This window comes from Saimiri boliviensis, chromosome 1 (assembly GCF_048565385.1).
Source record: "Saimiri boliviensis isolate mSaiBol1 chromosome 1, mSaiBol1.pri, whole genome shotgun sequence".
In the NCBI taxonomy this organism is placed as follows: Eukaryota; Metazoa; Chordata; class Mammalia; order Primates; family Cebidae; genus Saimiri; species Saimiri boliviensis.
The window spans coordinates 9,613,965-9,638,007 of NC_133449.1; the positions used below are offsets into that span (position 1 = coordinate 9,613,965).

The 24,043-nt window shown below is 40.9% G+C and overlaps 1 protein-coding gene across 4 annotated transcripts in view; it reads left to right on the forward strand.

Moving 5' to 3' along the window:
* Positions 1–18,835, forward strand: part of TAF1B (TATA-box binding protein associated factor, RNA polymerase I subunit B) — an 81,342-nt gene extending 62,507 nt beyond the window's left edge. For 2 of the 4 annotated variants that reach the window (XM_010337948.3, XM_074393886.1), the window contains exons 11-15: positions 388–434; positions 2,444–2,534; positions 8,797–8,867; positions 9,370–9,592; positions 17,965–18,834. In XM_010337948.3, the coding sequence (XP_010336250.1) occupies positions 388–434; positions 2,444–2,534; positions 8,797–8,867; positions 9,370–9,592; positions 17,965–18,166 (634 nt within the window). In that variant the 3' untranslated portion in view covers positions 18,167–18,834. Of the gene's footprint in view, positions 1–387; positions 435–2,443; positions 2,535–8,796; positions 8,868–9,369; positions 9,593–17,964 lie in introns of all 4 variants that reach the window. The other 2 variants (XM_074393893.1, XM_003927222.3) reach the window with 2 other exon arrangements.
* The last annotated feature ends 5,208 nt before the right edge of the window (positions 18,836–24,043 follow it).

The window sequence follows — 24,043 nt, forward strand, 5'->3', positions numbered from 1 at the left end:
GTTTGTCAGTTGTTTGATCATGTTTTATTCCTGTTATTCTTTAGGTAGCAATGTTCCCTGTTGCTCCACTGATTTCCTCGTTTTAAAGTATCTTCGTAAATCCTGAAGAGTAGTTTAGCATTTTATCTATATCCCATTAGGCTCCTGGCACTATGTATTCTCAAAGATTATTTTAGAAAGTAAAGGAATCTTAATATGTCACCCCTTCCAGATGCCAACAAAGAGTGAGAGTATAGTATCTCCTCCTCTGTTTCAGTGATTGCTTCTCCATTAAAACTTGGTACCAATTTAAATACCGTTCTGTACTTTTCTCTCAGAAGAATTCAGAATTTAACTTTCCAAATACATGACTTCTAAATAAATTGATCTGTTTATTGTTATATCCAGGTCTTTGTCTAATCTTGCTGAAAAACATAATGAAAAGAACAAAAAAGGTATTTTAATTTTTTATCAATCAAATTCAAAGTGGTCATAGGTGATAGATTAAAAGACAGAATAAATGTAGGCAAACAACTTTGAAAAATACACACATGTATATACCCATGTATACAAATTGTATATTGTACCAGTATTGTTTTTTCATTTAATTACCTACTTGTATCTCTAGGCTACTAAAAAATATCAGTGAGTTCCTATTATATGGAAGACCAGCCTGCTTTGTATTCCCACCTTCTACTCACCAGCCATGTTAGATCATGAATTCACAGGCAGCTTTGTGACCATCCTGTCTATTCTGATGCCTTCAGCCTTTGCTGTTATTGGTCCCTCTATCTGAAATGCCCTTTCCTTCTTACCCCCAGCTCCCATTCAGTCCCTGGTAAATCCCTGTTTATTATTCAAGGTGCAGCATAAATACCAGTCTTCTGTCTGTTCTTTACACCTGTCCACTTTAAAATGCTTCACCTCTTCCCAAATCAGCACTAATAACTCCTGCCACAGTCACTCCTGTTCAGACTTCTGCTAGATGTTTTAGTACGTTGAAGTCTAACTACCGGCCTAAGTATATCTGTTCCTATTAGATGGGCAATATTTGTAAAGTGCTTAGAAGAGTATCTGTACTTTATAAGTGATAGGCAGATAGACAGGTGGAGTGTGAGCTTCTGGAGAGAGGGATCATATTTTTTTTTCTTTTAATGTATCTTTAGTGTCTAACATAGTGACCAGCCTAAGAGCAACTCAGTGAAGTATGGTGAATATGTGAATGATTAAATTCAATTTCAGTTTCTTAATGTTCTCATTAGGATTTAAGTTCATAGGTTTTAGAGGCTTGAATTTATTGGTAGCAATCAGTTTGTGTGTTCTTTCCGGAATATGTGCAGAATAAAATACTACTTTCTGTACATTGCTCATGTTGGCTTCTATGTAGCGTGAGAGGTTGAACTAGCTATCTTCTAATACCCCTCTAATGCTAAAAGGTGATAATTTACTGTGTAGTCATGTAGAATAAACAAAGCACCTTGACCTGTCTCCCTTGTAAGCCTCAAAATAAATCTGTGCTGTCAGCAGGGCAAGGCTCACTGTCCCCATTCTCTCTGCTCCATCTGCTGATCGCTATCCCCCACCCCAGCATTATTGACAGGGAGATTGAGGTTTAGGAAAGTTGTGATTTACTCCAGGTCAAAGAACCCTGAGTTCTATTGATTACTATAGTTTTCCTCTATTCTTATAATTCTTTTGGTAGTTTCCTCTCCTCTGTGGCTGTATGGTTTACAAGGTCATATTAGATTAAACAATTATTATATTGGCCAGTTGAAAAGATTTTTAGTGAGACATGGAGAGAGACTACCTTCACCAGAGAATAATGGGGAATAATCCCTATGTGGAGTGAATAAAAGAGTGAGGAGTGAGTTTTTATACTTTTGCTGCATTCAGTTCTGTTGTCTCTCTAACCTCTACCTCTTGAACACACACTTGGCACCAACTGTCCACTGCAGTCCACTTTCTTTCTTGTCTCTAGATTCTTTGAATTAGGATTAGGAAGAATGGGAATAGGAGCCTGGGTTCAGGTACTGTAGAACCATTTTACACATTATCAACCATTTGTTCCTTAATACATGTTCATCATATTGGAGCACCACCATGTGCAGGCACAGTGCTGGGTGTTGGGTTTGAGAGGAGGAGCGGGCCTTCTTCGTAGTAGCAGATAAAATATGTGTTCTGTTCTCAAGGAGGTAATAGTCAAGTCTAAGAGAAGCAGACATGTAAAAAGGTCATTTCAGTATAATTTAGTTGGGGCCACAATATAGGTAGGAACTTAGAGGAGGGAGTGACAGATTGCTCAGGAGAGTCCTTTTGGAGTAGAGAGACAGTGACTCCATCCATAGATTCCAAGAGCTAGTATGTTAGTGTTTAGTTATGTTAATGAGTGAAGACTCAGATGAACAATGTATATTATTATAGTGTGATTTATTTGGTTAATAATCTTGGATTTTATTTATTTCAGATAAGCCATGGTTTGATTTCAGAAAGTGGTACCAAATTATGAAGAAAGCTTTTGATGAGAAAAAACAAAACTGGGAAGAAGCAAGGGCCAGGTATGTTCTCTTTCCTGGTTTAGATGCACTTGTCTGCTACTTTACATTTGAAAGCTGAAGCTTCATCAGTATAGATTGATCTGTATTGTGACTTTTTTTCTGGAAATATTAGCCGTAAACTCTAATTAACTTTTCTCTTTTTTATACTACTATTAACCAAACTTTAGATTTGATGTGGATTTCACCAGTGTTTCTATTAATGTCCTCTTTCTGTTCCGTGATCCAATGCAGTGTACCACTGTACTTAGCAACTAACTTTTTACAATTTGCATGAGACTCACCTATGTTTCTAATACTCCTCCCTCTTCCCCTTTCTCATATTTAGTCATTTCTCATCTATTCTTCCAATACTAAAAAGGTTGCAATTGTTACCCTGCAACACATGTAATCGAAATGTTCCCTGAAAATGATCCCTGTGAAAATTAAAGGAAAGCAGATAGCAAATCCATTTGATTCAGTCAGTGTCACCGACTTTCTTTGAACTGTCATTCTGATATATGCTCGCTCATTGTGGTAGAGTGGAAAGACAGCACTAGGTTTGAATCCTGGCTGCATTACAAACTAGCTGTATGGCCACGGGCCAGTTACTTAACCTTTTGTTGAGTCTGAGTCTCTATGAGGATTTGAAGAAAAAGGTAACATCTCTGTATTTAAGGTAAATTTACAGTAGTACTAATTCAACTCAGTAATTTTAAATCCTTTGAGAAAAATCAGGGTTCCTCAAATTAGTTGAAATGAGAATTAGTTCAGCTCCTATTTGTTCATCAGTAAAATACACATAATAAACCACTTATAGACTGTAATTAAGATCCCATTTTCTAGTATCAGAACTAGATTATTTTTCTTCTAAATTTCAGAGAGCTTTTAAATAGAAGCACAGACTCTTGGGGTAGAAAAGGCACTGTGGAGATGAGGATCCATTCCACAGCAGGGAAGAGTGACAGGTGCCCTCTCACTAGGCAGGATTGATGCACAGTGAAGAAGAGCGATGGAGGTGAATTTATTCCAACAGCCCATGGATTCTCCTTCATCAGAGACAGAATGGCTCTTCAGTCAGTGGGCACAAGAACAGCAGCAGAAATAAGAGTTTATTCTGTGTCTTAGGTCATCTTGGAGAATCAGCCTTCCTTTCTGTGGTGCTAGCTGGGTTAGTCCTGACGGATCCGGAGGACCAGGTGCTTAGGGGCCATTCTATCCAGGTGTCTCACTGGTGACAGGGCTTTCCTTACCCCAAGCCAGACACCAGCTTACACTTTAAATACAGCTCTTGGGACGCCCAGTTCATTATTGCAGTGTTATGTCAGTTGCACATTTAATACTTACCGACTTTTAGCTACTTTAGGGAATAATTTATCATCTAAAAACAGCAAATCTGGTTATGAAATGGCACTATCCAGGGAGGTACCAGGCCCCAAGGTAGGCACTGCGGAGGGGACCCCTTTCCAAGGTCCTTCTTCCTAGAGTATTTGCTGAGGGCTGACACACACGTGCACTGTGAATCACTACTGAGTAATGTGCAAAGCATTACCAACTGCTGCTCAGGCACAGAGCTCTGGGGTGTGATGGTCATCTATCGGGTTCACCCTTCCCCACCCCCATTTTGACATAAATTTCTAATTTTTCTCTGTTTCTCTGAATATTATCATCCGTGTTGTCAGATGAAAATTATTAAAACATTTTATGAAAAACACTAATAAACCATAGTTGAAAACCTAAAGCAGCCGAAGAGGCTGCTTTGATGACTTCTAGTTGTCATAGAACATGTTGAGAAGAACATGGAGAAAAATTAAGCCTATGCAGAAAATCTTTATGCCCTAATTGGTGTATAGTGATATCTCATTGTGGTTTTAATTTGTGTTCACCTGCTAATTTTTTGCCTTCCCTTTTGGTCAGGCAGAAATTTCTTAGATATGACACCAAAAGCGTGATCCGTAAAAGAAAAACTATTGGTAAATTGGACTTCATCAGAAGTAAGAACTTCTGCTCCACAAAAGACACTTAATAAGAAGCTACAGACTAGGAGAAATTAAAATCAAATCACATATGCAATATAGAGAATTCTTATGCAATAAGAAAAAAACCATTTTTTTAAGTGGACAAAAGATTTGAAAAGACGTTTTACCACAGATGACATCAAGATGACGTGAAAAGATGTTTAACATCATTAATAGGAAAATGAAAATTAAAACCACAATGACATATCATCATACACCAGTTAGAATGGTTCAAAACAAAACAAAAACTGATCATGCCAAATGTGAGAATTCAAAATGGTACAGCCATTTGGCAGTTTCTCAAAGTTAAACATACTTTTATTATGTTATCCAGTATTTTTCACTCCTAGATATTTACCCTAGTGAAATGAAAATGAGCTCACACAAAAATCTGCATAGGAATGTTTCTAATGGTCTCATTCATAATTGCTAAAAACTGGGAACAACCCACATGTTCTTCAACTGGTGACTGGATAATCTGTGTTATATCCGTACAGTGGGTAGCGATACAGACTTCTGATGCATCCAGCAATCTGAGTGAATCTTAAATGTGTTATGCTACATGAAAGACTCAAAAGGTTACTTATGCTATGATTCCATTTATATGACATTCTGGAAAAGGCTAAACTATAGGGACAGAAAAACAGGCCAGTTGTTGCCTGAGGTCAAGGGTTGACTGTCAAGAGATGTGGGAGATACTTTGGAGTGATGAAACTGTTCTGCATTGTACTTGTGAATACACAACTGTGTGTGTTTGTCAATGCTAGCAGAACTACACTGAAAAGAGTACATTTTAGGCTGGCGTAGTGGCTCACGCCTGTAATCCCAGCACTTTGGGAGGCTGAGGTGGGCGAATCATGAGGTTAGGAGTTTGAGAGCAGCCTAGTGAACATGGTGAAACCCCTACTCTACTAAAGATACAAAAAATTAGCTGGGTGTAGTGGTGGGCACCTGTAATCACAGCTACTTGAGAGGCCGAGGCCGGAGAATCGCTTGAACCCAGGAGGTGGAGATTGCAGTGACCTGAGATCACAGCACTCCAGCCAGGGTGACAGTGAGACTCCATCAAAAAAGAAAAAAAGAGTAAATTTTACTGAATGTAAATTATACCTTAATTTTTTAAAATGGAAAAACAAATGATATGCAGACAGGAAAAAAGCATGTGGATAACATCTAGCTGGAAAACATGAGGTCTTTGTGTTGTGTCTCTTTTTGTAGCTTCATGTAATGGGAAGAGACAGGCAAGGTTAAGTCGATTTTGGAAGAAGCTTTGGTTTCAGGTCTCTCAACACGTAGAGTGTTTTACTTCTAGATCACCTTTCCCATTCTTGGGGAATACGACCCCAAGGACATAGCAATGATTTCTTGATTTATGCCATGACTGCCACCTATATAGGCATTTACTATAAATACATAAGAAACATGCACAAGGAATGTTTAACAGTGAGTGTGCCCAGGGATTGGTATTAGACTGGTTAGTTTAGGCAACTTCTTTATCCTTTGAGATTTTATTATTTAGGAAAATTAATAGGCCAGATGCTGTGGCTCACGCCTGTAATCCCAGCACTTTAGGAGGCCAAGGTGGGCGGATCATGAGGTCAGGAGTTCAAGACCATCCTGACCAACATGGCAAAACCCCATCTCTGCTAAAAATGCAAAAAGTAATTGGGCGTGGTGATGGACACCTGTAATCCCAGCTACTCAGGAGGCTGAGGCAGGAGAATTGCTTGAACCCAGGAGGCAGAGGTTCCAGTGAGCCAAGATCATGCCATTGCACTCCAGCCTGGGCAACAGAGCGAGACTCTGTCTCAAAAAGAAAAGAAAAGAAAAGAAAATTAATAACAAAAAATACATTTTAAAGAATCACTGACCCATTTACCACAGAGTTAAATGAGAAACTCTGTGATATATTTTAAATGTGGTATGGTTCATTGAAGTTTAGTTTCACGTAATTTTCAGGAAGACCATCTCCTGTATAACATTACTTACATTTCTACTGCTAACTGATGATTAGAAAAATGTCCTTTCTGTTCTTAACATTTAAAATCATTGCAGAAATTTAAAATAAAAAGTCAACATCTATTTTATGTATAGTCATGATTTTGCTGACTTGATCAAGTATTTTTTAAAATCTTTGAAAAAAAATCAGTTCTTAAATTAGTTAAAATGATGATTTGCTAAATGATATTACTAAAATATTGTTAAAATGTGTGCTTTTGGCCAGGCGTGGTGGTGACTCACGCCTTTAATCTCAGAACTTTGGGAGGCCAAGGCGGTTGGATCACTAGGTCAGGAGATCAAGATCATCCTGGCCAACACGGTGAAACCCCCTTTCTACTAAAAATATATATATATATATATATACACACACAAAATTAGCTGGGCATGGTGTTGCCTACCTGTAATCTCAGCTACTCAGGAGGCTGAGGCAGGAGAATCACTTGAACCAGGGAGTTGAAGGTTGCAGTGAGCCTAGAATGCGCCTCTGCACTCCAGCCTGGTGACAGAGAGACTCCGTCTTAAAAATAAAATAAAATTAAAATTTTTTAAAAAGTGTACTTTTATATACGTATTACTTCCTAGTATTAGAAATAAATGAGTAATTATTATAAATACTACAGATTTTAAAAATACTTGCATTTCTGGCTTCCTATTATTAATCTTCTTTTGTAGAAAGTTCACAGATATTTCTGGAGTATCTACTAGCCAGGCACTTTGTTAAGCACTAAATAATAATTCTAATTATTGTATAGGATTTAAAGAACCCATATATACATTATCTTAATTATTCCTCAGAACAACCCTGTGAAAGTAGAGGATAAGTTTAGAGATGCTAAAATCATTTCTTTGTTCATATATTCATCCAATTCTTCAACAAATGTTTAAATAAGTTTCTACTATCTACCGTTCCCTGACAACACTAGGGATGGCTGAGTCAGTCTCTGCCTTTGAGAATCTCCATAATTTGTCATTCAAAGTCATGCCACCCGAAAGTGGTGCAGCCAGGTCTTCTGATTCAATACTCTTCCTTGTTGCCACGGTATCTTTCAAAATAAGAAAATGGCATAGGATCAAAAAGAAGGTGAATTTATTTATTTATTTATTTATTTGAGATGGGAGTTTTTGCTCTTGTTGCCCAGGCTGGAGTGCAATGGTGCCATCTCGGTTCACTGCAACCTCCACCTCCCAGGTTCAAGCGATTCTCCTGCCTCAGCCTCCCGAGTAGCTGGGATTACAGGCATGTGCCACCACACCTGGCTAATTTTGTATTTTTAGCAGGGACAAGGTTTCTCCATGTTGGTTAAGCTGGTCTCAAACTCCCAACTTCAGATGATTTGCCTGCCTCAGCCTCCCAAAGTGCTGGGATTACAGGTGTGAGCCACTGTATGCAGTGATTTTTTTATTACAAATTATGAAACTCTTCTGCTCTAGGGAACACAGAAATAATGAAAATGAGACTTAAAAATGAACATTGTTATCTTTGTTCCAGAGCAGCAGTGTCTGCTTGGCAAAGTTTAGCAACAGCCACTAGAACCAGAAATAGAATATGTCACTTCCTTTTGGCCTGAGTCTAGGACTGATCACCCTAATCTGTACGAACCTTAGATGGCTCTTAGTGTTTGTCCTGGAGGGAACCCCAAGAACCACAGCCATCCAGGATCCATGTTTTACAATGGGAACTTCCTGGCTGCCCTTCCTTTGGCAAGAATAAGCTGAGTCAGAGTAGGGACTGTTGGGACTGTATCATCCTGGAATTCAGTATTTTCCTCTCCTTACACCAGGAATAGAAAAGATTTCCTGGCATCAGGTGCCAGAGAGACGTATTTACTGTTCACTCTGTGTAAGTTATCTGAATCAGAAGTACCACTAACTTAACTCCTGGCCAAAAGGCATTAGAGGAAAGGCAAGGAGGAACAGTTGTTTCTGAGGTGGCTTCACTTTATGAGAATGAGCAGCAAGGGAAATTTATGGTGAAGGAAGTGATTTCTATGTTTTTTGTATAATTAATAACTTCTTCAGATTTCATGGCATCTGGGCGGCTTTTGGGAGGAGCACACTGTTCTCTTGGCCTGGACTCTCAGTCAGTGCTTCCTTGTAGGGCCCAAGTTCAATAGACGATATAGACATGTGCCAAGAGGCCATTCTAAGCCAGAACTATACCTAAAGATCAGGAATCTCAGAGAGTGCTTCAGACGAACAGCTCTCTGAAATGTGTTTAGGTCTGTTTCATCTCCGTCGTGCTCCAGCTGTTTCTTTACCTTGTACAGGTACCTGTGGAAAAGTGAAAAGCCACTCTACTACTCATATGTCGACAAACCAGTGGCATATAAAAAAAGAGGTGAGTCATATTTTGTCTTGTTAATACCAAGTATCAACACAGTTGTAGAAAAATTAAATATCTAAACTTGAAATGTGAATGCTTAAGCTTTTTACATTTTTAAGACAAATGTTTCAGGGCATGTATACATCCAAAGGAGCACCATGCTCTGCAAGAAATCTCTGCAGGAATCTATTTCAGGAACACGCTGTGCTTCAAAACAGCCTCAGTTCCTGACAAAAATCTCAAATCCTAAATCGCTATGACTCTGGGAATTCTGTGCTTATAGAATTCCATTTAGATTGTACTTTTTTTAAAAAATTGAGTAAAATATACATGATATTTAAAAAAACATTTTTTAAGTAGTTTCCCGCATGCACCTCCTGCAGTTTCATTTTCCCTTAACGGTATCCCATCACATTACCATGGTACATTTGTCAAAACTAAGGAACCAATATTGGTACATTCCTATCAAGTAAACTCCAGGCTTTGTGATTTGTTTGCTTTTTTCCTCCATTTCCAGAAATGGTGGTGAATTTACAGAAACAATTTAGCACACTAGTTGATTCAACGCCAACTGCTAGGGAAAAAAGCCCTTCAAGTTTTCAGTTCAACTGGACTGGAGAAGACACTGAGAGAACTTGTTTCCATGGGCACAGCCTCCAGGGAGTCCTGAAAGAGAAAGGCCAATCACTGCTAACGAAGAATTCATTATATTGGCTTAGTACACAGAAATTCTGCAGATGGTAATCAATGCTTTTAGAAAAAGTCACATATAATTGAAGTAATTGAGTGTGTAAGAGCCAGATAGGTTTTTTGTTGGAATTAGAAGCTGGTGAGCTTAGTCACAAAAATCAGAATTATACATTGAGTCTTGAATAAGAGTTCTAGGAAATCTGGTAAAAATCAAGAAAGAGGATACAGGGCAGTTAGCACAAACTGTTCACCGTAGCTAAATTAACCAGTACTGTGGCAGGCCAGCAATAGAAGTGGCCGTAAAATGCTGATCAGGAGAATACGCTGTATTTTTTAGTTAACACTTATCTGAGTCAGTTACCTTTCTCATTTCTTTCTACTTCTTCCTTTTTTTTTTTTTTTTTGAGACGGAGTTTCGCTCTTGTTACCCAGGCTGGAGTGCAATGGCGCGATCTTGGCTCACCGCAGCCTCCGCCTCCTGGGTTCAGGCAATTCTCCTGCCTCAGCCTCCTGAGTAGCTGGAATTATAGGCACGCACCACCATGCCCAGCTAATTTTTTTTGTATTTTTTAGTAGAGACGGGGTTTCACCATGTTGACCAGGATGGTCTCGATCTCTTGACCTCGTGATCCACCCGCCTCGGCCTCCCAAAGTGCTGGGATTACAGGCTTGAGCCACCGCGCCCGGCTCTTTCTACTTCTTAATACTTCCTTAAGCACTTCCTAAAAATAAGGATATTCTCTTAAGTGACCACAGCAATCAAACTCGGGAAACTTAATATTGATACTATACGTTAATCTCACTCATAGTCCATATTCCAATTTTGCTAGTAGTCCCCCCGTGTCCTTTTATAGCAGGATCAAGTTCAGGAGTAGGTATGGCGTTGATTGATTCTATCTCTTGGGTCTCCTTTCATCTGATTGTCCCTCAGCCTTTCTTTGTCTTTCATGACGGTGGCCTGTAGTTTTCAGAATGTCAGTGATGTCAGAGCATGTTTCTCAGTACGGTTGTGGTGGTTCCTTGTGTTTGGATTCAGGTTTTGCATCCCTGGCCAAAACAAGTGCTGTCACCTCCTCAGGGTATCACTTTTCAGGGTATGGCATCTAGAGACCGGGATGCATTTGCCCCTCACCTGTTAATAGTGATCACCCAGTCAAGGTGGTGTGTGGGATTTCTACAGTGTAGTTACTATGTTTCCCCTTACAACTAATAAAAAATCTGCAGGGAGATGGTGGCTAGTCAAATACGCTGATCCTCATTAAACTTTGTCCCCCTGATTCCATGTATTATGTTCTGTCCTCATATCTGTTGGGTGTGGGTATGTGAAGTCTAGAAAACAACATGTGCTTTTATGATGATTGAGTCTGGATAAAGTAGGATTAAAGGTGGGAAGCTGCACTGAGGAGAGGAATCTTATAGAACATAGTGGAAAACCTGTATGTCTAAACAGTAAGACACATAGGCTTTTGACTTTCATCAGGTTATTATCAGCTCTTTGGCACACTGGCTCTCAGACTTCTGGCTTAGTAACAGGCTGCCTTATTTTTGCTTTACTTTTTCTGAAGAGTTTTGTATTCCCCATAAAAGGTAGATATTGGAATAATACAGTATAAATTATTGTTTAGGTCATTTATTTTCTATCTTTCTTTTTCTTTTTTCTATTTTTTTTTTTTTTTTTAGACAAGGTCTTGCTGTGTCACCCTTGCTGGAGTGCAGTGGCACGATAATGGCTCAGTGCAGCCTCAACTTCCTGGGCTTAATCAGTCCTCCCACCTCAGCCTCCCAAGTAGCTGAAACTACAGGTGTGCACTTCCACACCCAGCTAAGTTTTTATCTTTTGCAGAGATGAGGGTCTCCCTGTGTTGCCCAGGTTGGTCTCAAATGCCTGGACTCAAGCAGTCCTCCTGCCTCAGGCTCCCAGAGTGCTGGGATTACAGGTGTGAGCCACTGCACCCAGCCATTTATTTTTATATGACTCAGAAAATTTCCTCAGGCAGTAGGTAGTGAAGAACATATTACTCCTCAGAGCACATTTGTTTTTTCTTTAATTGTACTGAAAATCAACTCAAAAAGTATTTTTTGGGTACTTGAGAAAAATAGGTCATTATCCTGAGTCCTGGGTAGATAAAAAGGTAATTCAGGAAGTATGTTTTCTAAGGCCACTTAAAGAGAAGATTCTTTTTTAATAAGAGTGTGTTTTCCTCACTTGCCTTCTGTAGTGTTTTAATAGCTGTAGAGAGGAGTATATGGATTAAAAAGTACAGAGATAATCAGTGGGGTATATAGGTGTTTACTATAAAATTCTTTCAACTTTTCGGTATGTTTGAAATTTTTTATAATAAATGTTGAGGGGAAAAACTAAATAGATTCTGGCTATGCCATAAATTTTTTTCCTCCTTGCCTATTTTAAGTTTTAGTTCAGTTTTATATAATAATAGCAAAAAGGCCATTCGATAAAACAGTTTTGTGACTCTGAAGTTACTTTATCTGCTCAGTGTCTTCCTGTTAAAAATCAAAGGACTAGGCTAATATTCCCTGACTAAAGTTCTCAATAATTAACTGTGAAAAATAAAAGCATAAAGGCTTTTCTCACTGAGACTATTTTTAAAGTACTCTCATCCCCATACTGACATAGAAATTTCCTAAGAGGAAATTTTCTAGTAGCTAAGAGAACTTGCTGTAGAATCGGGCCATTTCCATCCCAGCTCTACCACTTGCTCATTGTAGGAAGGTTACTCACCATTTCTACAGCTATGCAGACCCAGTTGTAAAAGTGGGGGTAATACTGATCTCCTCCTCTCAAAACCTCCAGTGACTCCCGTCTAACTGAAAGAAAGATCCAAAAACACTGTGGAGCCGACACGGCCATCTTGACCTGCCATCTGCTGTCCCCTGACTTCCCTGTTGTCACCCTCTGTTCACAGTGACTTCCTAGCTGCTCCTCGAACTTACCAGACACTCCCCACGTGGGGCTTTGTACCTGCTGTGCGTCTTGCCTAGAATGCTCTTTCCTACATATATTCACATGGGCTCACTTCTTTCAGGTTTTTACTCAAATTTCACTTCCTTGGAGAGGTTTTTCTTAGCCATCCCGCCTAAAATAGCTCCAGTCCTCCCCCCAACACCCATCATCATTCTGTCCCCTGGTCTATTTCATTTTTCTTTGTAGTTTTCATCACTATTTAATAGACTATATTATTATGTATGTATTTTGCTTATTCCTCCATCTCCCCACACTAGAATGTAAGGACTTTGTGAATGTAAGGACTACTAGAATGTAAGGACTGTTTTATTTAAAGAAAAATCCATGATTCAAGGTTCCATAGATAGCAAAAAAAAAAAAAAAAAAGAAAAGAAAAAAAAGAAAGGAAGATCCCAGCGGCTAGACCACTCCTAGCACAGAGTAGGTATCCACCGAGTATGTATTGAATGGATGAATGGAAAATAGGGCCTGCCTCGGGTTCTTGTGAGAATTAAACGAGATATTTGATGTGTGTCACACAGTAAGTACTCAATAAAAGATAACTATGACCATTATTATTTTAAACAAAACTAATTTTCTGTTAAAGAATTTTATTTCCTGGTCTGGGCATGGTGGCTTCGCCTGTAATCCTAGCACTTTGGGAGGCCAAGGCGAGCGGATCACTTGAGGCCAGGAATTTGAGACCAGCCTAGCCAACATGGCAAAACGCTGTCTCTACTAAAAATGCAAAAATTCGCCAGGCACGGTAGTGCACATCTGTAATCCCAGCTACTGGGGAGGCTGAGGCATGAGAATCACTTGAACCAGGAGGCCATGGTTACAGTGACGCAAGAGCACACCACTCCACTCCAGCCTGGGCGACAGAATAAGACTCCCTCTCAAAAAAAAAAAAGAGTATTTTATTTCCTAAGTTATTATCAATCAAAGATCATTGGACTGTAATAAATACAGTAAAACTCTGTCTCAAAAAAAAAAAAGAAAATATAGTAGGAAATGATAAAATGAAGTTGTCTGTATTAAGATTTGCTGCTTAAAAAAAAAAAGTTGAGCTGCATCTTCAATGATTAAAGAGTAGAACTCTCTTAACAGCAGCGACAGGGAAAGGCCAGAACCCCAACCCAGGGTCAGCTCCACGTCTGAGATCATCGGTTCCTTTGCATTGGTCATGGCAATCAGTTTCAGATTTTATCCTGAAGAGGAGAAACGGTTGTAGTCCTGGCCAGTGAAGAGTGCTTGCCTCGACCCCAGATGAAGACACGGTGTGCCACATGCCCTGTTCCTCCAGCCGCAGCGTTGGTCCTGAGCAGCTTATGGCATGATCCATACCTCTGTGGTTTTCACGGGGCACGAGGGTGGATTATGGATGATTTCAGACTTAATACTGCAGTATAATGCAGTGAGTTATACATAGAGCTTAGTATAGTCAGTGATGAAACTGCTGAGATTTTTTTCTCTGCATGAACTATAGAACTAAATTCAAACTATATGAAGTTTCAGTGATGCTATGACTTGAGGCACCAAGCTTATCTGTTAACCTTACCTCTTCTAGACCAGAGCCTAGAACTGCAGAGTGGGCAAAAGAGGCTTCAGCTGGGCGGTAAAAATGTCACAGAGACCGTGACTAAAACTCAGCCTCTTTTCTCAGAGAGCTCCTTAGACCCTCACTCAGAACCCCTGATTCTGCCCTTAGGCTGAGTTGTCTGATTTCCAAACTCCTCATCATCAAAGAAACAAAAAAGGAGGGTTCCAAGAGGTGCTCTGCTGATAGACATCTTGACGGCAAGCATAAATGACACCCTTTAACAACAACAGGGAGCCAGCATCTGAATCCAAAGCAGACAGAGCTGCAGTCACAGAGGCTCAGGTTCATGGCTCCATGCCACTAAATAAGGGGACTGCATCCCTGCTTCAAAGCACAGCACATGTCCCAAGATGCTGCATGCCTTCACAGTGGGTTTCTTTTCATTAGCATGTTTTCTAATGTTTCTACAATAAAAGCAGGCAACTGCAGTAATATCATTGTAAAGGCTAAAATATGCCAACTGTTTAAGTGCTCTGTTTAAGACAACCGTCGAAAATGGTTAAAATGAAGAGTGATGCTATGAGAGCAGATCTTTGGCTATGTAGAGAATTTTGTTAGGCAGAAGGACTCATTTCTGAGGGCTCAGAAACAAAACATTTACTGTAAAATTATGAAAACTCTCAGTTTGGGAACTAAGCAGAGAAAGGCCACAAGAGTACTTCAGGTATGGGAGGCTGTTTATTCTTCCTAGGTAAGGCAGAGTTAACAATTTCAATGAACTGAAATGCCCTTACTATTCCTCCAATTGTTGAAACAGTTGGCTAGGTCAGAAGACCTGACTTGTAGGTGATGGCTGTGACCTCCTCGGGAGAGCCACAGATGAAGCAGAGCAGTGCTCTCTAGTTGTATTCCACAGGAAATGGAGGTGCTCTGGCTCCCCTACAAAAATTTGATTTGAATTTTAAAAATATATATATTTTTAACTATTTTTTAAACTACGGTAAAAAAAAAATAAAAAAAAATAAAAACAGACTTAAATATGTCATATGCTTAGCATAGCCAGGTGTGGTGACACATGGCTGTAGTCCCAGCAACTTGAAAGGCTGAGGTAGGAGAATCACTTGAGGACAGGAGTTTAAGGCTGTGATGTGCCATGATCATGACTGTGTGTAGCCATTACACTCCAGCCTAGACATAGTGAAACCCTGTCTCTGAAAAACATCTTTCTCTTAAGCCAGGTGTGGTGGCTCACACCTATAATCCCAGCACTTTGGGAGGCCATGGCGGGCGGATCACTTGAGGTCAGGAGTTTGAGACCAGCCTGGCCAACATAGTGAATTGCCATCTCTACTAAAAATACAAAAATTAGCCAGGTGTAGTAGTGCATGTGGTAGTGCGTGCCTGTAATCCCAGCTACTTGGGAGATTGAGGCACAAGAATTGCTTGAACCTGGGAGATGGAAATTGCAATGAACTGATGTACCACTGCACTCCACCTGGGTGACAGAGTGAGACTCCATCTCAAAAAAAAATATATATATATATAAATGTATATATGAAGAAACACAAAAGGCCACCATTTTGTGAGAATTACTGTAAATGGCTTATTTTTTACCTTTATTAAACCAATCAATGAACAAATATTTGGGGCTTTTAAATTTCCTACTGGTGAACATAATAGAGCATTGGCTTTATTATATAGTATTAAAATAGCCTTAAGATTTTAAGTGAATACAAAAAAATTAAAGGACTGTAGAGGAAATGAACATTTTTGAGCCCTTGCTATGTGCTAAGAATTGGGTTAAGTGCTTAATATACATTCTTTTTTTTTTTTTTTTTTTTGTTTGAGATAGAGTCTCACACTGTCTCCCAGGCTGGAGTGCAGTGGCACAATGTTTCCTCACTGCAACCTCCGCCTCCCAGTTTCAAGTGATTCTTGTATCTCAGCCTTCCACATGACTGGTACTGCAGACATGTGCCACCACGCCTGGCTAATTTTTTGTTTTTTTACTGGAGTTGGGGTTTCGTCTTGTGAGCCATGCTAGTCTCAAACTCCTGGTCTCAAGTGATCAGCCTGCCTCAGCCTCCCAAAGTGCTGAGATTATAGGCATGAGCCATTGTGCCCAGCCAAGTGGCAGAGTTTTATGGTGCAAACATAAACATTCAGGAGTTTAGGACCATACATGTTTTGTAAGTCATAATATCTTAAAGTTTATAGCTTCTGTATGTTATTTGTTTACTTGCCTTTTAAACTTAATAATGGACAGTTTCTGGTATACTCAGAAGTAGAGTAGTATGAAGATCCCCCCATCTCTGTCACCCAACCTCAGCAACTGTGATATGGCAAGACTTGCTTCACCCAGGCTCCAGCTCACTCTACTCCTCTGCCCCTATTATTTGGAAGCAGACCTCAAACATCATATTTTTAAAAGTAAAACTGTAATACCATTAATCAGATATAAAAATTAGTAATTTCTTAATATCAAACATGCAGTCAATGGTTAGATTTTCCTAATTGTCCTATAATTTTTTAAATGAATTTAACTCAGAATCTGAATCAGGCTCATATATTGCAGGTGGTTGACATGGCCTGTAAGAGTTTCAGTTCGTGAGACCCCCCCACCACCACCACCGCCTTTATCTCTCTCTCTCTTTCCTTTTACAGTGTACTTGTTGAGTAATCCTGGTCATGTGTCCCACACAATTTCTCATAGTCTGGATTTTGCTTATGACAGTGCTATACAGTACCATTTAACCTCTTCCTCTGTCCCTGGATACCCTATATTTGGTGTAGTTAGAGTTTGAGATTGGTAGTTATGGCATGTGCAGTGGCTCATGCCTGTAATCCCAACACTTTGGGAGGCTGAGATGGGTGGATCACCTGAGGTCAGGAGTTCAGGACCAGACTGGCCAACCCCCTCTCTACTAAAAATACAAATATTAGCTGGGCATGGAGGTGCACACCCAGCAGGCAGAGGTTGCAGTTAGCCAAAATCCCACCACTGCACTCCAGCCTGGCAGACAGAGCCAGACTCCATCTTTAAAAAAAAAACAAAAACAAAAGGTAGGCACTGTGGCTCACACCTGTAATCCCAGCACTTTGGGAGGCTGAGGCAGGCAGATCCTGAAGTCAGGAGATCAAGACCATCCTGGCTAACACATAAAACCCCATCTCTACTAAAATTACAAAAAATTAGCCTGGCTTGGTGGCAAACGCCTGTAGTCCCAGCTACTTAGGAGGCTGAGGCAAGAGAATCACTTGAACCCAGAAGGCAGTAGTCCCAGCTACTTAGGAGGTTGAGGCAGGAGAATCACTTGAACCTGGAAGGCAGAGGTTGCAGTGAGCCGAGATCGCACCATTGCACTCCAGCCTGGGCAACAGAGCAAGACTCCATCTCAAAAAAAAAGAGTTGGCAGTTAGCATTAGTTAGAGATTTGATCAGATTTGGGTTTTACTATTTTAGAATAAGGGAAATTGCTTGGTAAACTCTTCTATCGCAGTACATATAGTACTTCAAGCTACGTTATAAAGTCTGGCCTCTTATTTTGGGTGGCAGTTGGGGATTATTTGTTTTCGTTAGTTCGTTTTAGAATCTCTCCCTGTTTGCTTTTATTTGCCTTGACCATGGTAAGAGGGTGGAGTGGTGGCCCATCTGGAGCGAAGAAACTTTGAACAAAGAGTTGAAAGAGCAGTTCCTAGAACTACCTGTGGCCCTTGTGTAGTGGCCATGCACAGTGTGAAAATGTTTTACTTTGTGCAGTTGAGGAGTTACCAAATTGTTCTGAGTTTCCTTCTAGCTCAGGGTACTGTTTTAAGCCTAACCATGTATATTTGCTGAGTTATTTGGGGGGAGGTTCAGGGATTAATATGTGCATTTCTCAGTTACTAGCTCAAGAGAAATTCTTTTTTTCTTCTAGCTATTGTACACATGTGACAACCTACGAGGAATCAAATTATTCTCTGAGTTACCAGTTTATAATAAATCTCTTCTCCTTCCTGCTCAGAATAAAGACTTCCCTTCTCCATGAAGAAGTAAGCTTAGTTGAAAAGGAACTTTTTAAGAAAAAATACAGTGTAACAAAAAAGAAATCAAAATCCAAGAAAGTGAGACGACATTGAGAAAATGAAACTTTTTTGGAAAAATATCTTAATAGTGATAGTAACATCAGATTTTAATATAACATTCCAGAGAATTATGGAAAATACTGCATATATATGTATACACTCTGGCACATATTTACATGTGTATCAAGTGTGCTTAGAAAAATGTATATTGTAAAGCAGGTAAGCTTTGTTTGATTTTATTTTTCAGAGTATGAATATTCTAAGAGAAAGTTAAAACAACAATAAATTGTATAATTGTATCCAGAAATGTGTATTCATTGTCTTTTAAAGCTAAATTTATTTTTTAAACTAGATCCCTTCCACATTCTTTATGCCCCAGAGTAAGTCCCAGATGGATCAAAGATCTCAACATAATCTTTCATATTTAAAAATACAAAAGTATTAGCAGAAAATAAATATGAATGCTTTGATGATCTTGGAATGCAAAGTCAATTTTTGCAGCATACAGTGGACAAAGGAATAATTTCTTTTCTTTTTTTTTGTTTTTGAGACAGACGGAGTCTCGCTCTGTCTCCTAGGCTGGAGTGCAGTGGCGCAACCTCAGCTCACTGCAACCTTCACCTCTCAGTTTCAAGCGATTCTCCTGCCTCAGCCTCCTGAGTAGCTGGGACTACAGGTGTGTGCCACCACTCCCGGCTAATTTTTTGTATTTTTAGTAGAGATGGGGTTTCACTGTGTTAGCCAGGATGGTGTCGATCCACCCGCCTCGGCCTCCCAAAGTGCTGGGATTACAGGCGTGAGCCACTGCACCTGGCCTAAGGAGTAATTTCTTTAATGTATCAGTAGCTCTTGCAAAGCAAAAGGAAAAAGACAAGCTGAGTAAGGGATATGACAACATAGTTTTCTGAAGGCCAAGCCAAAAAACATGATAGAATACTTGACCTCACTCATATTCAAGAAATACAAATTGAAATAAATACTGTTTCCCACATGTTGGATTGACAAAGATTATAAAGATGTATAACAGCTGGTAAGGACGTTGGAAAAGCAGGGATTCTCATTCTGAATTCATGTATGTATGCTACCAATTCATGCTAGCAACTGCTGTGTTCCAGGCACGTTCTAAGCACTGGGGATACAGCACTGAACAAGACCACACTTTTAAGGATCTTAGGTTCCAACTGGGTAGAAGCTGATGGTGAAAATATATATATTGTTTTGGGGAATTAAGTACAATGAAGAAAAAGCAAGAAACGAGATAAATGATAGGGTAGGCCATTTTATAAAGGGTGGCTGAGGGAGGATCTCCTGAGGCAGTGGCATTAGCAGAGACCAACTTGCATGGAACACAGTAGTGCAAGCAGCCATGAGGCCATCCAGGGGTAGATCAGCCCAGGCAGAGGAAAGACATGCAGAGGCTCTGAGCAGGTGCATGCTGGTTGTGGTCCAGGACTAGCAAACTGTCCAGAGTGGCTGGAGTGCTGTGGTTGATGGGGAGAGGGAGAGCAGAGGGGATGGTACAGGTTACTTTCAGGTACAGGAAGGACTTTGGCTTTTATCTCAAGTGTCCCCGGAAGCCTTTGGAACTTTTTTTTTTTTTTTTTTTTTTTTTTTTTGAGACAGAGTTTCGCTCTTGTTACCCAGGCTGGAGTGCAATGGCGCGATCTCGGCTCACCGCAACCTCCGCCTCCTGGGTTTAGGCAATTCTCCTGCCTCAGCCTCCTGAGTAGCTGGGATTACAGGCACGCGCCACCATGCCCAGCTAATTTTTTGTATTTTTAGTAGAGATGGAGTTTCACCATGTTGACCAGGATGGTCTCGATTTCCTGACTTCGTGATCCACCCGCCTCAGCCTCCCAAAGTGCTGGGATTACAGGCGTGAGCCACCGCACCCGGCTTTTTTTTTTTTTTTTTTTTTTGAGACAGAGTTTTGCTCTTGTTACCTAGGCTGGAGTGCAATGGCACGATCTTGGCTCACCGCAACTTCCACCTCCTGGGTTCAGGCAATTCTCCTGTCTCAGCCTCCTGAGTAGCTGGGATTACAGGCATGCGCCACCATGGCCAGCTAATTTTTTGTATTTTTAGTAGAGACAGGGTTTCACCATGTTGACCAGGATGGTCTCGATCTCTTGACCTCATGATCCACCCGCCTCAGCCTCCCAAAGTGCTGGGATTACAGGCTTGAGCCACCGCGCCCGGCGGAAATTTTTAAATAAAAGAATGATGTGATCCCCTCTATGTTATAAAAGTACCACTCTGACTCCTCTGGTGAGCACACTGTTGTGGGGACGTGGGCAGTGGTTAATGAGTTCATTTTGAACTGAACATATTTTGTTACTCTCTACCTGTTTCACTTATTGTATGTAAGGTTTTCTTTTTTTTGAGACAGGGTCTTGCTGTGTCACCCAGGCTGGAGAGCAGTGGCGTGACCTTGGCTTACTGCAGCCTTGACTCCCCAGCTCAAGTGCTCCTCCTGAGCCTGAGTAGCTGAGACCACAGGCATGTGCCACCATATCCAGCTATTTTTTTTTTTTTTTTTGTAGAGACAGAGGTCTCACTATGTTGCCTAGGCTGGTCTTCAACTCCTGGGCTCAACTGATCTTCCCGCCTCAGCCTCCCAAAGTGCTGGGATTATAGGTATGAACCACCATGCCTGGCTAAGACTTTTAATATTTTCTTATTTTTGCAACTTTTTATAACAGGAGTTATACAATGATTTGAATTATATGCATGTAGAATTTTAATCTAAAAATTTAAAGAATAAATAGTTCAAGATTTTACAAAAGCAAAACAATAAAACTCTTTCCCTTTTATATACATGAAGAAAAACTTTCCGGAATGATCTATTTTGCAATAGTGGTAATTTCTGGTTGGTATATAATAACTAGTGATTTTATTTTCTTGGTGACTCTGCATTTTATAGTTGTATATTAAGAGTTGTATTAATAATTGTTGTTGTTTTTTTTTTTTTTTTTTGAGACGGAGTTTCCCTCTTGTTACCCAGGCTGGAGTGCAATGGCGCGATCTCGGCTCACCACAACCTCCACCTCCTGGGTTTAGGCAATTCTGCCTCAGCCTCCTGAGTAGCTGGGACTACAGGCACGCACCACCATGCCCAGCTAATTTTTTGTATTTTTAGTGGAGACGGGGTTTCACCATGTTGACCAGGATGGTCTCGATCTCTTGACCTTGTGATCCACCCACCTCGGCCTCCCAAAGTGCTGGGATTACAGGTGTGAGCCACCGCACCCGGCAATAATTGTTTTTGGAGGCAGTCTTTATCACTCAGGCTGGAGTGCAGTGGCGCAATTGTGGCTTGCTACAACCTCCACCTCCTGGGCTCAAGTGATTCTCCTACCTCAGCCTCCATAGTAGCTGGGACTACAGGCCCATGCCACCATGCCTGGCTAATTTTTTATTTTTTTTATAAAGATGATGGGGTCTTGCTTTGTTGGTCAGGCTGGTCTTGAACTCCTGGCCTCAAGCAGTCCTCCTACCTCTGTCTCCCAAAGTGCTGGAATTACAGATGTGAACCACTGTGCCCAGCCTGATTTGATAGTTCTTTAAAAGTGAAAACTATACCTACCATGTGATCCAGCCATTCCACTACTAGGTATCTACCCAAGAAAAATAAAAGCATGTTTCCACACAAAGACTTGTATACAAATATTCATAGCAACTTTGTTTGGAATAGCTAAAAAAATGGAAAGCAACCCAAATAGCCACCAACAAGTGAATGGATAAACATGTGGTGGTATGTACATGCAATGAAACACTACTTACTTGGAAAAAAAGGAACAAGCTATTGAGGCAACAATAGCCCTGCTCCGGAGCAGGATTTGGAGGAGAATGTAAGAAGCATATCTTTCATAATTTAAAAATCTGCTTTCTAGGATTTGAGCTGAAAAATCGTTTTTGAAGATGAATCTCATGGAATTGACATGATTTGAAGTGCTGTGGCACTTCAGTTGAATATAAAGTCGAAGTTGCTAACAAGTTCCATGTGCTTACAAATACTGGGACAGAGAGCTCAGAGCTAGGAAGTTTTGGGCCACCCGTGAATATGAAGTAAGATTAAGAAGGGAGGAGAGGCGCCAGGAGAAGGACCTGTAATCCCAGCACTTGAGGAGGCCGAGGAGGGTGGATCACAAGATGGAGAGTTTGAGACCATCCTGGCCAAGATGGTGAAACCCCATCTCTACCGAAAATACAGAAAAATTAGCCAGGCGTGGTGGCGGGTGCCTGTAATCCCAGCTACTCTGGAGGCTGAGGCAGAGAATTGCTTGAACCCAGGAGGCGGAGGTTGCAGTGAGCCAAGATGGCGCCCCTGCACTCCAGCCTGGGTAACACAGTGAAACTCTGACTCAAAAAAAAAAAAAAAAAAGGGAGGAGGAAATGAAAAATACGGCTTTCCATACATTTTCCATACATTTCAAATTTTATGAATTACCATTGAAGCCTAATGATGAAGTGCTACTCTCTAGAAGTCAGTGTTTTCACATCTAAAAATAGTATCATAGAAAAAGCTTATCTGTCTACTGCCAAAAAGGGAAGAGGGACTTAGTGGGCTAGTAATAGCACGTATTGAGCACCTACTATATATACATATGAGGTGCTGCCATACGAAATTCAGTCTCCGCTGCTCTGTGAGGGCCATGCAGTCATCCTTATACAATAGCTAGGGGTTCCGCTGTGAAGTAGCCTTCCCAGGGTGCTCCGCTAGCACAGAGCTGTGGTGAGATTTGGGCCCAGGTCTCAGACTCCAGCTTCCAAACCACATTAAAAAAAAAAACTCACCTGCAGACTACCTATAGCTTTAGCAGTCACTATGTCACCGTTCCATTTGCATCCTTCGGGTGGAGAAAGGTTTGTGAATATTTTAGTAAATTTGATCCAATAGACATTTCTTGATTATTTATCACATTGTTTTTCAAAGTGTGCTCCCTGGACCAGCGACATCAGCATTACCTCGGCACTCATTAGAAATGCACATTCTCAGGCCTACTTTTGACTCCCAGTCGAGAAATGCAGCATGGGTCCAACAATCTGTTTTAACAAGTCCTCTGGTTCGCTCCAGGCTCCAAGGTGGGACAGTCACTGGTGCTCCTGGCAGCTGGGACGACAGACCCGCTGTGGAAGCTGCAGCCTGTGACCACGTCCCCATGGCTCATCTCAGTTCCCATGGTCCTGAAAGCCCTCCATCCTCTGCAGGGCTGCCCCATCCTGGAGCAGGGGTCCTCGCCACCACCAGAGCTGCCCCTGTAGCTGTGCCACAGCTCTTCTGCCCAGGCATCTGCACTGGCACAGGGCACCCTGTAGGTCATCTGCTTGAGGCCTCTACCTAAATGCTTGCCTCAGCTGTTTCTAAACTACAAAAGCACACAATCATGAAATGAGGCGGAGGTGGGCTGAGTGCCACAATGGATGCCAAAAGGAAGAGAGATGGACACAGCACTGGGAGGCTCTGGGTGCCACTGGAGGGAGGCGCTCAGTTTCCAGGCTGCCCCGGACAGGAGAGGAGTCGTCAAGTCTTGATCTCCTTTCGGGATGAAATAAACGACTTTGCCACTAGAGTGACTTATATGTTAATTTGGGTGGAATCTCTTTTATGAACACATTTTATGTTTTTTTTAAAAGAAATGGATTATTCCTTGGCCAACTACAGGGTGGCTTATGTCTGCAATCTCAGCACATCGGGAGGCCAAGGTGGGTGGATCACTTGAGGTCAGGAGTTTGAGACCAGCCTGGCCAACATGATGACACCCCGTCTCTACTTAAAATACAAAAATTAGCTGGGTGTTGTGGCAAGTGCCTATAATCCCAGCTACTCGGGAGGCTGAGGCAGGAGAATCAGAGTTGGAGGTTGCAGTGAGCCAAGATCACACCAGTGCACTCCAGCCTAAGCGACAGAATGAGACTCTGTCTCATAAA